Here is a 15,377-nt window from a genome sequence, read left to right on the forward strand (position 1 = left end):
CTTTTTCATTATCTCCCCTTTACTTCACCATATTATCAATAAAGCCCTTTGAGCGGACTAAACTCTAAAATCGAAACTCTTATTATATTTTAATTAAAATTATTATATATAAAATATTATTTTGATTAAAATTATTTGCCGTACAGTACTCATGTCATGAAACATGAGCATAATACCTTCTTCCACGTGGCCAAACCTGTCCGACGGTGTCGGTAGGTATTGACCCCACAAATCCTACCGTATGGCCCCACATATCGTCGCCGAAAGAGACGACGAGAAGCACGATCACAATGGCATAAATATGGCGACGAGAAGCAGTTTGTTCGATCGTATCATTTTGATTGAAATAATCCGGCCGGCGATCTATTGCGGCAGGTGGCGGCATGTTCTATCAATCTTCTCTTTTGCTTGTTGTCTCGTGGTTTCTCTTCTTCGTGTTCTGCCTCCGGTGGACACGGTCCAAGAAATCACCGGTCGACTATCCCCCTGCGGTGCCGGGTCTCCCTGTCTTTGGGAACCTCCACCAGCTTGGTTCCCTCCCGCACCGCTCTCTGCGAGCGCTCGCAGAGAAGCATGGCCCCGTCATGGTGGTCCGCTTGGGCCGCCTCCCCACCGTGGTCGTCTCCTCGCCTGCCGCCGCCCAAGAGGTCTTGAAGACCCGCGACCTCGCCTTCGCGAGCCGCCCGGACTCAAGCCTCGCCGACCGACTCTTCTACCGTTCGCAGGAGCTGGCCTTCGGCAAGTACGGCGAGGCGTGGCGCCAAATGCGGCGAATCGGCGTCCTCCACCTCCTCAGTCAGAAGCAGGTGCAGTCCTTCCGCAAGGTCCGGGAGGAGGGGGCTGCTGCCCTCGTCGCCAGGATCCGGGCCGCCGCCGGCCCGGTGAACTTGAGCGACATGATGATCGACTTCACGAGCGACCTCATCTGCAGGGTGGCGCTCGGCCGGACGTACGCCGACGCCAAGGGCGGCGGCAGCCAGCTCAGGGCGCTCTTCGGGGAGTTCTCGGAACTCATGGGCCTGTTCCCGGTGCGCGATTGCATCCCCTGGCTTGGCTGGATCGATTGGCTGAGTGGCCTGGACGGCAGGGCCAGGAAGATCGGGCTGGAGCTCGACGCTCTGCTCGAGAAAGTCATAGCTGAGCATCGCCACCGGAGGAAGCTCGCGGCCAAAATTGACGCCAACGACATGGATCTGGTCGACGTCTTGCTCTCTTTGGGCGATCGCGACGACGACGCTTCTTCCTCCAACATTTCGCTCACCATGGACAACATCAAAGGCCTCCTTTTGGTAAATTCTCTCTCTCTCGGACGGTAGGTATTCAAATTGTTATCCAGCCGTTTCAAAATTTAGATAAGATGTATTTATAAAAAAAATTTCTCTAAATGAGTGACATAATCATGTTGTGATTCTGTAATTGTTAACGTTCATAGGACAGATCTATCATCTAGAAATAATCAATATCATTTATTTTTTATCTTCTTACTCTCCTTTCCATTTATATCTTCCTTTTGCAGAACATGATCATCGCAGGAACTGATACGACGAAAGCAACTCTAGAATGGGCAATGGTGGAGCTAATCCGGCGCCCCGAAGAAATGGCTAAAGTGCAAGAGGAGATCCGGCGAGTCGCTGGACCCAGAGGAGAAGAAATAAGAGAAGAGGCCTTGAAGGGGATGCAGCAATTGAAGGCTGTGATCAAAGAGACACTCCGTTTGCACCCGCCAGGTCCTTTGTTGCTCCCTCGAGAAACCATGGAGAGCACCGAGCTCCAGAACTACCGCATCCCCAAGGGCACGAGGGTGTTCGTCAATATCTGGGCGATTGCAAGAGATCCTGCTTTGTGGGACAAGGCTGAGGAGTTCCTTCCGGAGAGGTTCCTAGGCGATTCCGACGCCCGCGCCGCCACACTCGACTTCAGGTACCTGCCGTTCGGAGCAGGGCGGAGAAGCTGCCCGGGCGCCGGGTTCGCCATGGCCTCCCTGGAGGTTGTCCTCGCGAACCTGCTGTACCATTTCGACTGGGAGTTGCCCCGCGGGATGAGCGCGGAGGAGATGGACATGGACGAGGTTTTTGGGCTTGTCGTCCAAAAGAAATCGAGCGTGATTCTACAAGGCAGGCCCTTCGAAGCATAGGCATCGAAACCACGCTTCTAGCAAATAATAAGTCAACCGTCGGTTGGAAATTAAATTTGATTTAGGATGGAGACAGAGTTAATGGGTTTATGGTGGCGGCAAGTAATTGATAGATGGGGAAATGGCCTAAATTTAGGTTATATTTGTTGGGTGTAATATAATTGAGCTTGTAATATAATTAAATTTGTAATATAATATAATCTAGATTATATTATTATGTTTGGTAATGTAATATATATAATATTTGATTACAAGGATGATTATATTCTTTTATTTAGTGTCCATTATTTTTTTATAAAGAATATAATTCGTATTATTATAAAATGATAAAAATATCCTGCAACTTTTACTGACGGTCGTTGCACCTCTATCAAAGCCTACGATAGCCACCGGCAACCAGCAGTCGCCACCGCCGGGCGCCGGCAACCATCTGTCGTCGCTGCCAAACCCCGGCGCGGTTGCGGGGGCGCCGACGATCGGTGAGCGGTCGGCGGCCGATGACCGGCGGGAGCGGGCAGCTGGCGGCAGCCTACGGGCGGGGGGCGGGGGGGGCGACGACTGTGGTGACCGATGGCGACAGATTAGAGATATATTCAGTATTCAAATTTTGGTTAAACGATGACTTCATAATGTAATCATATTACACAAAATTTACTTTGTAATCCAGATTACAAAACTTCACTATCTTTTATAATCGAGATTAAATTACATTACAAGTTTAAAAGTAAACCAAATATAATAATTAACCTTATAATATAATACTAATTACATTATAAGACATATTACACCCTACCAAATACCACCTTAATGTATTTGCATTACTTAAGTTAGCAGTAATATGGTGTTATTTGAGTTATGTAATAAGTTTATAAATATGTTAATTTTTATAAATTAAATTAATTTGAAGTTTACTATTTCTTGTTTTTCCTCTTTCACATTAGTGCAATTTTTTTTTCATAAATTTTTCTTCCAACAAAGTGACATAAAAGCTACCGCTAATGAAGTTATGATTTCTTTCTAATTTTCGGTGCTCAAGATAAGTAATTATGATAATTAAAGATTAAGATGAACATGCTTCTTAGAGCTCATGATATTTGAAAGGTTATGAAGAAAGGTTACGATGAGCCGCATGATGACTTGATACTATCTTTCACTCAAAAGATGGTACAAGAGATCAAAGAAACAGAGACAAGAAGGCTCACCATCTCATTTATCAAGTTTTAGATGAGGATAATTTTGATAAAGTCTAAGTGTTACTTCGGCTAAGCAATCATGAGAAAAGCTCAAAATCTCATATCAAGGAGAAGAGAAGGTGAAAATGGTACACCTTCAAATATTAAGAAGTCAATATGATGCTCTTCGTATGAAGGAAAGTGAGTTGGTATTCAATTATTTTTCTAGAGCTTCTACCATTTCCAATCAACTAAAGAGAAATAGTGAGAAGCTAAAAGAAGTAACTATTTTTGAGAAAATTCTTCTATCAATGGATTCAAGATTTGATAATATTACAATCATCATCGAAGAGACCAAAAATCTACAAGACATAACGATAGAGCAGCTCTTGGGTTCATTATAAACCCATGAAGAAAAGAAGAAGATAAATGAAGAGATTATTCAACAACTCCTTACGACGACTCATTAACCAACTAAGAATGATGAAAGCTTCAATAACAACAGAAGTCAAGGTGGAAGAGATCGTGAATATGAATGAGGTCGTGCTAATAAGCAAGGATGGGGTTCTAATAACAACCATGAAAGAGGAGAAAATTCAACAAGAGGATATAGAAGAGGACGCATAAGCTCGAGATATGATAAATCACAAGTTAAATACTACAATTGTAATAAGTTTGAACATTATGATAAAGAATGCAGATCGCCTTAAAATAAAGTATATGAAAGAATAAACTATATGGAAGAAGGAAAGGAAGAAGATGACACCCTACTGCTAGCATATAAAAATAATGAAAGAGATGAAGATATAATGTGGTATATCTAAAAGAGATAAAAAAGAATTGCCAGAATTGACCGCCGGATCACATCATCAAATCAAATCAAATTAGTTTTAGGATTATTCTAATAATTCTGTTATAATTATTAGAATAATTCTCAGAATAATTTTTAGAATTATTCTATTATTTATTAGTTGATTAATTGACTAAGTATTTGTTTAAACCCTATATATTGTATTGTTTTGAGGACAAGTATCAATGAACATCAAGATTTATTATTGCTCCCATCTCTTCCTATTATTCTTCTATCATGGTATCAAAGCCTTAGAGCCTTTGCTCTTCTTCCTCTTCGTAGCGCCACCACCTCATATTATTATTCCTTTTTCTTTTTTCCTCAAGGCAAGATTTATTATATTCTAATTTTTCCTTTCTTCCATCCAGTTTGTCTCATGGATTTTCTCTCTCCACTTATATTCGTTTCAATTCGCTTTTCTTATCTCTCTCCTATCTCTTATTTTTTTTTTTAATTAATCCTTCTCTTCTTCTTTCGTTTTCTTCTGCTTTCGTTGCAATTCCACCGTCTTCTATCGCAATAAACCATCAGCACTGTTCCTGTCACCTGTTGGCAGTCCTACTTTGGCGCCGGCTAAGCAGAAGGCAAGAGACGGCAGCAACTTCTTCTTTCTTTCGGCGCCACCGCTGCTCGCCGAGGGAACACGGTGCCGCTGCAACTTCTTCACTGCACTTCCGTCTCTGCCCAGTAAGCCTTTGGCAGGGGATCTCTCTTCTGCCAGCATCCCAGAAGAGAAGCTCCGGCTATCTATTTGCTGCTTGTCCTGGTTTTTCTGCCACAAGAAGCTCCGGCTGTTCACATTGGTCACAACGCATATTTGTTCTCTCCTCCACCACAGATAAGTTTGCATTACACAGCTCATTCCTTTTATAATGTCAGAACTTTCTTCTCCATATTCCACTACAGAAACAAATTTTGCGACACAACTCTCTTCCTTACCCCTAAATGTCATGTCTTATTTACCCATCAAACTCACCAATGATAATTATATGCTTTGGAAGATGCAATTTATTTCGCTACTTTGTGTTCATGATTTACTCGGAATTATTGATGGCACTTCTCCTAAACCGCAAGAAGATGATTCAGGCTATATTATATGGAATAAGAAGGATCAACTAATTATGGCATGACTGATTTCAACAATTAGTGAGCCTATACTTCCTGCGATTGTAGGTCTTCTTTTATATCGTAAAAGAGATAAAAGAGAATTACTAGAGTTGACCGGATCAAATCATCAAATCAAATCAAATTAGTTTTAGGATTATTCTAATAATTCTATTATAATTATTAGAATAATTTTTAGAATTATTCTATTATTTATTAGTTGGTTAATTGACTAAGTATTTGTTTAAACCCTATATATTGTATTGTTTTGAGGACAAGTATCAATGAATAATAAGATTTATTATTGCTCCCATCTCTTCCTATTATTCTTCTATCAATCTTGACACTAGGGGTGTAAGCGAACCGAATCGAGTCGAATATGCAGAAAAATCTAAGGCTCGAATTCGACTCGAAATAGGTATATTCGAGTTCAATCTCGATTCGAAGCTCGAAAAATTTAAAATTTTGGGTTCGAGTTCGGTTCGAATTAAGACTCGGGTTAGAGTTCAGCTCGAAAGATTCGAACATGTTCGCGAACTATTCGAATTATTGCTTGAAAAATAGCTACTTGAAAGACTCAAAATTTATTTATTTAATATATATTTAACTTATATTAATAAAATACTAAGGCTCACAAGTGTCTCACGAACATTCGAACAATATAATTTGGGCTCGAGTTTTGCTCGAAAAAAAGTTCGAACATATTCGAGTTCGGCTCGAATTCGATAAATTTGAATACAAAGTCAAATACTTTTCTAGCTTGCTCGATTCATTTGCACCCCTACTCGACACTGGCGCAAGCAATTGGTGGCAATGTATCATTCAGAGATGAATCAAAGATTGATGTGAAATTACAGATAACATTCTCATCCGTTTAAAAAAAAATAGAAAACATGAAGTTATTTTGAATGTTTTTTTTTTTGCACCAAATATAAAGAGCAACATCTTGAGCTTATGATAACTCTTGAAAAAAAATATGATATTTATCTAAAAGATAATATACTTATTTTGAAAGATGATGATATTGGTTGTTTAATTGCTAAGGTGTCAGTGTTAAGAAATAGAATGTTTTCATTTAATATTTAAAATGTTGTCGCCAATTATCTCAAAGTATGTTATAAAGACACCAATTGGCTATGACATCTTCGATTTGACCATCTTAATTTTAAAGGACTAGAATTACTTTCAAAGAATGATATGGTGAGAGGACTACCTTACATCAAACATTCTGACCAATTATGTGAAATATGTCTATTTGGGAAGCATTTCAAAAAAAAATCCAATGGAATCAAGTTCAAGAACTCAAAAGTTGTCTAGAATCCATTCTTGTTTTAGATATAAGAATCAAAATATAACAGAACCTAACTTGACTTGATTGACCATATCAAAACCAACTCGGGATACTTGCAACCTCCTCTTTTTGACGTGCATCCACCCAAGATAAAGTGAGGATAAACTTAGCATAGAAAAATAAATTGGGAATTTAAAACATGAATAATACAATTAATAAAACATGGATTTTGCAATTATCATCATGTAAACTCCCTAAATTTATCTTCCCTTCTGATCACATCAAAAAATAAAGGTATATAGAGAAAAAATCTGATTTTTGAAGGGTTTATTAAATAGTGACAAATTATGCAAAAATTTATCAAGAATTATTTTTTAAGTATACGAATATCTAAAAATTAAAAATCAGATTTGTCAAAATTTAAATAATTTAAAAATTATTTTTATGTTTAGAAAAATACTGAAAATTTTTTGGATGGTCACAATAAATAGAAATATTAGAATAAAATTTTTGATAACAAATAAATATTTATTTTCACCAGTATAAATTATTTAATTAGAAATAATAATTTTTGAAGTTAAATATATAAAAATAGAATCTTATATCTAAAAATTGTGATATTTTTTTTGAATATATAAAATTTAATTTTTATCCACAAAAAAAATAAAAATTTTATAAATAATGTCCCAATAATTTTTAATTATAAAAATATTATTTTTAGTAAATAATTCAGAATAAATCCGATAAATGTAAAAAAAATGTCAAATTTTTTTTAAAAAATGATAAAATAACATTTTATCACAAAAAATAAAATATTACAAAAATAAATATGTAAAATAATAAGTCAACCGTCGGTTGGAAATTAAATTTGATTTAGGATGGAGACAGAGTTAATGGGTTTATGGTGGCGGCAAGTAATTGATAGATGGGGAAATGGCCTAAATTTAGGTTATGTTTGTTGGGTGTAATATAATTGAGCTTGTAATATAATTAAATTTGTAATATAATATAATGTAATCTAGATTATATTATTATGTTTGGTAATGTAATATATCTAATCTTTGATTACAAGGATGATTACATTCTTTTGTTTAGTGTCCATTATTTTTTTATAAAGAATATAATTCGTATTATTATAAAATGATAAAAATATCCTGTAACTTTTATTGACGGTCGTTGCACCTCTATCAAAGCCTACGGTAGCCACCGGCAACCAGCAGCCGCCACCGCCGGCAACCATCTGTCGTCGCTGCCAAACCCCGGCGCGGTTGCGGGGGCGCCGACGATCGGTGAGCGGTCGGCGGCCGATGACCGGCGGGAGCGGGCAGCTGGCGGCAGCCTACGGGCGGGGGCGGGGGGTGACGACTGTGGTGACCGATGGCGACAGATTAGAGATATATTCGGTATTTAAATTTTGGTTAAACGATGACTTCATAATGTAATCATATTACACAAAATTTACTTTGTAATCCAGATTACAAAACTTTACTATTTTTTATAATCGAGATTAAATTACATTACAAATTTAAAAGTAAACCAAATACAATAATTAACCTTATAATATAATACTAATTACATTATAAGATATATTACACCCTACCAAATACCACCTTAATGTATTTGCATTACTTAAGTTAGCAGTAATATGGTGTTATTTGAGTTATGTAATAAGTTTATAAATATATGTTAATTTTTATAGATTAAATTAATTTGAAGTTTACTATTTCTTGTTTTTCCTCTTTCACATTAGTGCAATTCTTTTTTTTCATAAATTTTTCTTCCAACAAAGTGACATGAAAGCTACAGCTAATGAAGTTATGATTTCTTTCTAACTTTCAGTGCTCAAGGTAAGTAATTATGATAATTAAAGTATTAAGATGAACATACTTCTTAGATCTCATGATATTTGAAAGGTTATGAAGAAAGATTACGATGAGCCGCATGATGACTTGACACTATCTTTCACTCAAAAGACGGTACAAGAGATCAAAGAAAGAGAGACAAGAAGGCTCACCATCTCATTTTTCAAGCTTTAGATGAGGATAATTTTGATAAAGTCTCAAGTGCTACTTCGGCTAAGCAATCATGAGAAAAGCTCAAAATCTCATATCAAGGAGAAGAGAAGGTGAAAATGGTATGCCTTCAAATATTAAGAAGTCAATATGATGCTCTTCGTATGAAGGAAAGTGAGTTGGTATTCAATTATTTTTCTAGAGCTTCTACCATTTCTAATCAACTAAAGAGAAATGATGAGAAGCTAGAAGAAGTAACTATTTTTAGAAAATTCTTCTATCAATGGATTCAAGATTTGATAATATTACAACCATCATTGAAGAGACCAAAAATCTACAAGACATAACAATAGAGCAGCTCTTGGGTTCATTATAAACCCATGAAGAAAAGAAGAAGATAAATGAAGAGATTATTCAACAACTCCTTAAGACGACTCATTAACCAACTAAGAATGATGAAAGCTTCAATAACAATAGAAGTCAAGGTGGAAGAGATCGTGAATATGAATGAGGTCGTGCTAATAAGGAAGGATGGAGTTCTAATAACAACCATGAAAGAGAGAAAATTCAACAAGAGAACATAGAAGAAGACACACAAACTCGAGATACGATAAATCACAAGTTAAATACTACAATTGTAATAAGTTTGGGCATTATGATAAAGAATGCAGATCGCCTTAAAATAAAGTATATGAAAGAATAAACTATATGGAAGAAAGAAAGGAAGAAGATGACACCCTACTGCTAGCATATAAAAATAATGAAAAAGGTGAAGATAATAATGTGGTATCTCGACACTAGGGGTGTAAACGAACCGAATCGAGCCGAATATGTAGAAAAATCAAAGGCTTGAATTCGGCTCGAAATAGGTATATTTGAGTTTGAGCTCGATTCGAAGCTCGAAAAATTTAAATTTTGGGTTTGGGTTCGAGTTCGGCTCGAAAGATTCGAACATGTTCGCGAACTATTCGAATTATTGCTTGAAAAATAACTACTTGAAAGGCTCAAAATTTATTTATTTAATATATATTTAACTTATATTAATAAAATACTAAGGCTCACAAGCGACTCACGAACATTCGAACAATATAATTTAGGCTCGAGTTTTACTCGAAAAAAAGTTCGAACATGTTCGAGTTTTGCTCGAATTCGATAAATTTGAATACAAGTCAAATACTTTTCGAGCTGGCTTGATTCTTTTGCACCCCTACTCGACACTAGCGCAAGCAATTGGTGGCAATGTATCCTTCAGAGATGAATCAAATATTGATGTAAAAGTCACAGATAACATTCTCATCCGTTTAAAAAATTGGAAAACATGAAGTTATTTTGAATGTTTTTTTTGCGCCAAATATAAAAAACAACATCTTGAGCTTATGACAACTCTTGAAAAAAAATATAATATTTATCTATAAGATAATATACTTATTTTGAAAGATGATGATATTAGTTGTTTAATTGCTAAGGTATCAGTGTTAAAAAATAGAATGTTCTCACTTAATATTTAAAATGTTGTCGCCAATTATCTCAAAGTATGTTATAAAGACGCTACTTGACTATGACATTTTTAATTTGGTCATCTTAATTTTAAAGGACTAGAATTACTTTCAAAGAAGGAGATGGTGAGAGGACTACCTTACATCAAACGTTCTAACCAATTATGTGAAATATGTCTACTTGGGAAGCATTTCATAAAAAAAAATCCAATGGAATCAAGTTCAAGAACCCAAAAGTTGTCTAGAATCCATTCTTGTTTTAGATATAAGAATCAAAATACAACATGACCTAACTTGACTTGGTTGACTACATCAAAACCAATCTAAGATACTTGCAACCTCCCCTTTTTGATGTGCATCAACCAAAGATAAAGTGAGCATAAACTTAATATAGACAAATAAATTGGGAATTTAAAACATGAATAATACAATTAATAAAACATGAATTTTGCAATTATCATCCTAAATTTATCTTCCCTTTGATCACATAAAAAAAATAAAGGTATATAGAGAAAAAAATCTGATTTTTAAGAGTTTATTAAATAGTGACAAATTATGCAAAAATTTATCAATAATTATTTTTTAAGTATCCGAATATCTAAAAATTAAAAATCAGATTTGTCAAAATTTAAATAATTTAAAAATTATTTTTAAGTTTAGAAAAATACTGAAATTTTTTTGGATGGTAACAATAAATAGAAATATTAGAATAAAATTTTTGATAACAAATAAATATTTATTTTCACCAGTATAAATTATTTCATTAGAAATAATAATTTTTGAAGTTAAATATATAAAAATAGAATCTCATATCTAAAAATTATGATATTTTTTTTTGAATTTATAAAATTTAATTTTTATCCACAAAAAAATAAATTTTTTATAAATAATGTCCCAATAATTTTTAATTATAAAAATATTATTTTTAGTAAATTATTCAGAATAAATCCGATAAATGTCAAAAAAAAAAGTCAATTTTTTTAAATGATAAAATAACATTTAATCACAGAAAAATAAAGTATTACAAAAATAAATCTAAAAAATATTTTATAATATAATTTTCATTAATAAATTTATAAGAAATTATTTAATAGTCGAAAAATTCTAAAATATTTTCCCACTTATAGAAAATATTTTTTTTTTAAAAAATCATAATCTAATTAATTTCGAATATATGAAACAATTTATTTGATAAATATAACATAATTTAAGCATGCAATTTAAAAATTAAGGTAAATTAAAATTCAAGCATGTATAATAATTTAAATCAAAGCATGATTTAGAACCTAAAATAAGTTCCTACCTACTAATTTATCAAAAATTTGCATGATTTAAGAATTTTTCTAATTTAGTCTTTGTAAAATCTAAAATACCAATTTAACTCTTGATAATTCCTTAAATTTGGAACAACATAATTTGAACATGCAGAGTTTTTAAATTTTCTATTTGTTCTTTCAACGTTTCATTTTCAATCTTCAATTTATCAAAATCTCCTAATAGATATGATTTTGCTAAGGTAATTCTTAATTCTTAATTTTTCTTTCTTAATTGTTTATTTTTTGTTTCTAATTTACATGAATTTTTAGAAAGTACTTTGATAAATTTATACAATTTATCGGGAGGTAGATAACGTATCTCACTTATTGAGTTAGTCTCGTTATTCGGTGCTCCCTCTTCATAACTACTTTCTTCTGACGTGTCTCCCTCTTCATCGATGCTCATCTCCGAAGTACTTTTGTTGTCCCTTTGGTGATTCGCTAATAATTCCAGCCTGATGTATTCTTCTAGGTCGGACTCGGATGACGACTCGTCTCATGTTGCTTTGAGATTCTTGTGCTTCGATTTGTTTGGTTCTTGATTTTTCTCCTTCCTTTTTAGTTTCAGATAGTCATCTTTGATGTGTCCTTCTTCTTGGCAGTTGTAGCATTTGACTTTCCTTTTTCTCAGAGAGAACTTCTTGACCTGCGACTTATTAAGTTTGTTAGATTTAAATAACTTTAAAAATTTTCTTACCATGAAAGTCACTTCAGCTTTGTCGAGGGAAGAATCTAACTCTAGTTCGTCCTTCATGTTGGCTTTCAATACCAAGATATGCCACATAAATAATAAGTGCTATTTGAGATATAATCTTATTAGATTTTTTAGAAATTTTTCAATATTTAAACGGAGTTCGTATGACATATTTAAGGAGATGAATCAAATAGGCTTAGGGAAAGTTTTGTTTGGATTATCATATGAGTGGGAGTTGATTAACCTAAAATTGGATTAAATTAACCTAAGGTATAAGAAATTTAAAACCTAGGCTTCTAATCATTTCCCCTTTCATCATCTTGATGTCCCTGATTCCTCTCATCGCTGCCTCTCCCTCACGCGTCTTTTTCGCTCGACACCGCACCACCCTATGCTAGATAGTCGTCGCCGCTTCTCCTCTATCGTGGCTCAACACCACAACAACCAATAGCCAAGCTCCTTTGGTCGTGCCCTAGCCCAGGATCCACCGTCATTATCTCTTCAGTCGTGCCCTAGCCTTGATCCACCATGCATGTTAACACTGGTCATCACTGTTGTTGGTTCGGGTCGGCCGGCTGGAGAGGGTTGAGTTGCCTAAAACACTAAAATAAACTCCTTTCTCGTCTTTTGACTTATATTAGCAAAGCAATTAAAATAGAAATAATAACTTAAAGAAAATAAGTAAAATATCAAGAATTTACTTGGTTACAACCTAGCTGGTTGTTAATCCAATCCAAATGTAAGCTCTTAAAAAGTCTCCTTCACTAAAGGTGGAGAAGTCTTTTACACTCGTTAATAGCTCAGACTATTGCTAGGAAGTCAATACAGAAGTTGTTATTTTTTCCTAGGTCCAGGGGTCATTTTATAGCTCCTAGAAGGCTGAAGGTGCCTCAAGCGAGGCAAAGGATAAAACTTTGACAGTATTTCAAATTCATTTGATGTTATTTCTATAAGTGTACCTCTATTTTTAATGTGATTAAAGGAAGATAACTAGAGGTTAAATCTAGGGGGAGGGTACAATTTTTTTATTTTTTCATCATTTTGAATAAATGCAAAATATATATTTGCAATTCTTATTACTATTTGTTTTTGATTTACCCTAACTTGACTTGGGATTGCTCACATCAAAAAAGGGGAGATTGTAAGTACTCCGTAGCAATTTTGATGAGATCAAACCAAGTCAAGTTATGCCCTGTTATGTTTTGATGCCTCGTGTCTAAGTGTGCAGGAACTTGGGAGCACAGGAAGTCGAGTGAAAGGCGCAGCTGGCGAGAAGGAAGACACAGGAGAGAGTCGACAAGCTCGGTGCGTCTGAGGGACGAGGTATTGCGGAAGAGTATGCTGGCGTACGAGAAGGAGGCGCGCGACATTTCCGAGGGATGAGAAGCCAGAGCAGAAAGTTGCTCAAGAAGGTCAGAAGATGGGTTCGGATAAGCCCTATTCCAGATGGCTGAAATCACCCAGGCGAGCCGAGTTCGCTGGCGGACGAGAAAGAAGTGCGTGGCGATTCCGAGGGACGAGAAGTCAGGGCGGAAGGTTACTCAAAGACCGGAAGATGGGTTTGAGTGAGTCTATTATGGATGGCCGAAATCACCCAAGCGAGTGAAATCGGAGCGGAAAACCCGGACCCAAGCGAGCTGAACCAGAGTGGGGTCCGGGCACCCAGATAAAAAATTCTATCATATTGCGATGTGGCGCGATTCATTACGACAAGGATAAAATTCTATCCACGTCCAAGCACCTAAAACCCTTTCAGGCATCCCGAACAGGGCTATAAATACAGTCCTGATCACAGAAGTTATATAACACTGAAAAAGATAAAGAAAAACACTTGTAAACGTTCTACTTTTTGTTTAGCCTTATATTCGAGTACTTTAACTGCTGTAAGAGGCTTCTCCGCCGGAAGGAAATTTTTTATTGAGTTTTACTTGCATTGGATTAACAACTACCTAGGCTGTAACCAAGTAATCTATCTGTCTCTTTCTTTCTTTGATTAAGTTTCTTTTTATACAAGTGTTTCTTAATTTTGTTTGAAAAGACGAGAAAAGCTTTATTTTTTTATTTCAGGCTAGTCACCCCCCCCCCCCCTCTAGCCGACCTCCAAGGGACTAATACTTAGGAGCACAGAAAGTCGAGCGAAAGACGCAGTTAGTGAGAAGGACGACACGAGAGAGAGTTGATGGGCTCGATGCATCTGAGGGACGAGGTGCTGCAGAAGAGTATGCTGGCGGACGAGAAGGAGGCGTGCGATGTTTTCGATGGACAAGAAACCGGAGCAGAAGGTTGCTCAAGAAGGCCAAAAAATGAGTTCGGGTGAGCCCTATTCCGAATGATCGAAATCACCCAAGTGAGCGGAGTACCCTTGCGGACGAGAAGGAAGCACACGGTGGTTTCTAGGGATGAGAAGCCGGAGCGGAAGGTTGCTCGAGAAGGCCAGAAAATGGGTTCGGGTGAGCCCTATTCCGGATGGCCGAAATTGTTGGCCCCTGTGCGGCCTGCAAGAGGGGAGGAATGAATTACCTGTAAATTAAAAATGAAAAAAAAACTCTTCTCGTTCTTTCAACGTAGATTAGTAGCATGATAACAATTATAATAACAATAAAGAATAACTAATAAAATAAAGAATAGGTAGAAGGCCAGAGGTTTACTTAGTTACAACCTAAGTGGTTGTTAATCCAAGGCGTTGAAAAAAAAACTAGCAGATCTCCTTCGTTGAAGGCGGAGAAGCATTTTACATACTTTAAATGCTCAGAAAGTTGCTAGGAAATAAACACCGAAGTTATTATCTAATTCCTAGCTCCAGAGCTCTTTTTATAGCCTTTAGAAAATCTTATCCGTAGTTTGAAGGTGCCTCTAAAGAGGTCCAAGATGCCTTCCATCGAATAGAATTTTATCTGCCCAAGATAAAACATTATCCTCGACCAACGGTTAGCGAAGGCGCCTTCAAGGACTGGAAGGCACCTTCGTATTGTTCATTGAAGGCGTCTTCATACTGTTCATCGAAGGTACCTTCTAACCATGGAAGGCACCTTCCACAGAGAAGCGCGGAGGCACCTTCAACTCTGTTGAAGCTACTTCTGACAGCTCTTACAACACTCCCTTTGCTCTTCTACTGCTCCGATCGTCTCGATGATTTCATCTATTCGAAATTGGGCTCACCTTGACCCATCTTTCAATTTCTCCTCGAGTAGGCTTCCTCCCCGGTTACTCGTTCCTCGAATGTCGTGCACATCCTTCTCATCCATCTATGTACTCTTTCGCAGCACATCTTCCCTCAAACACACCAAACCCATCAGCTCTCCCCTGTG

General features: G+C 36.3%; 1 protein-coding gene across 2 annotated transcripts; it reads left to right on the plus strand.

Annotated features, from left to right (window-relative positions):
• The first annotated feature begins 318 nt into the window (after positions 1–318).
• Positions 319–7,504, plus strand: LOC121977063 (cytochrome P450 71A1-like). Of its 2 annotated transcripts, XR_006110727.1 has the most exons (3): positions 319–1,289; positions 1,517–2,226; positions 7,456–7,504. XR_006110727.1 is itself a non-coding variant. In XM_042529567.1 (2 exons), exons 1-2 carry the CDS (start codon positions 384–386, stop codon positions 2,132–2,134), a joined length of 1,524 nt encoding a protein of 507 aa, XP_042385501.1. In that variant the 5' UTR covers positions 319–383; the 3' UTR covers positions 2,135–2,323. The 2 variants fall into 2 exon arrangements, 1 of the variants encoding a protein (XP_042385501.1); XM_042529567.1 differs by lacking the exon at positions 7,456–7,504 and having other exon boundaries at positions 1,517–2,323.
• The last annotated feature ends 7,873 nt before the right edge of the window (positions 7,505–15,377 follow it).

The sequence above is a fragment of the Zingiber officinale genome, chromosome 4B, assembly GCF_018446385.1.
Source record: "Zingiber officinale cultivar Zhangliang chromosome 4B, Zo_v1.1, whole genome shotgun sequence".
Classification (NCBI taxonomy): Eukaryota; Viridiplantae; Streptophyta; class Magnoliopsida; order Zingiberales; family Zingiberaceae; genus Zingiber; species Zingiber officinale.

Coding starts and splice junctions, on each gene's coding strand:
- LOC121977063 (XM_042529567.1), top strand. CDS start 384: ATGTTCTATCAATCTTCTCTTTTGCTTGTTGTCTCGTGGTTTCTCTTC. Junction 1,290..1,516: donor ACATCAAAGGCCTCCTTTTG/GTAAATTCTCTC, acceptor TTCCTTTTGCAG/AACATGATCATCGCAGGAAC.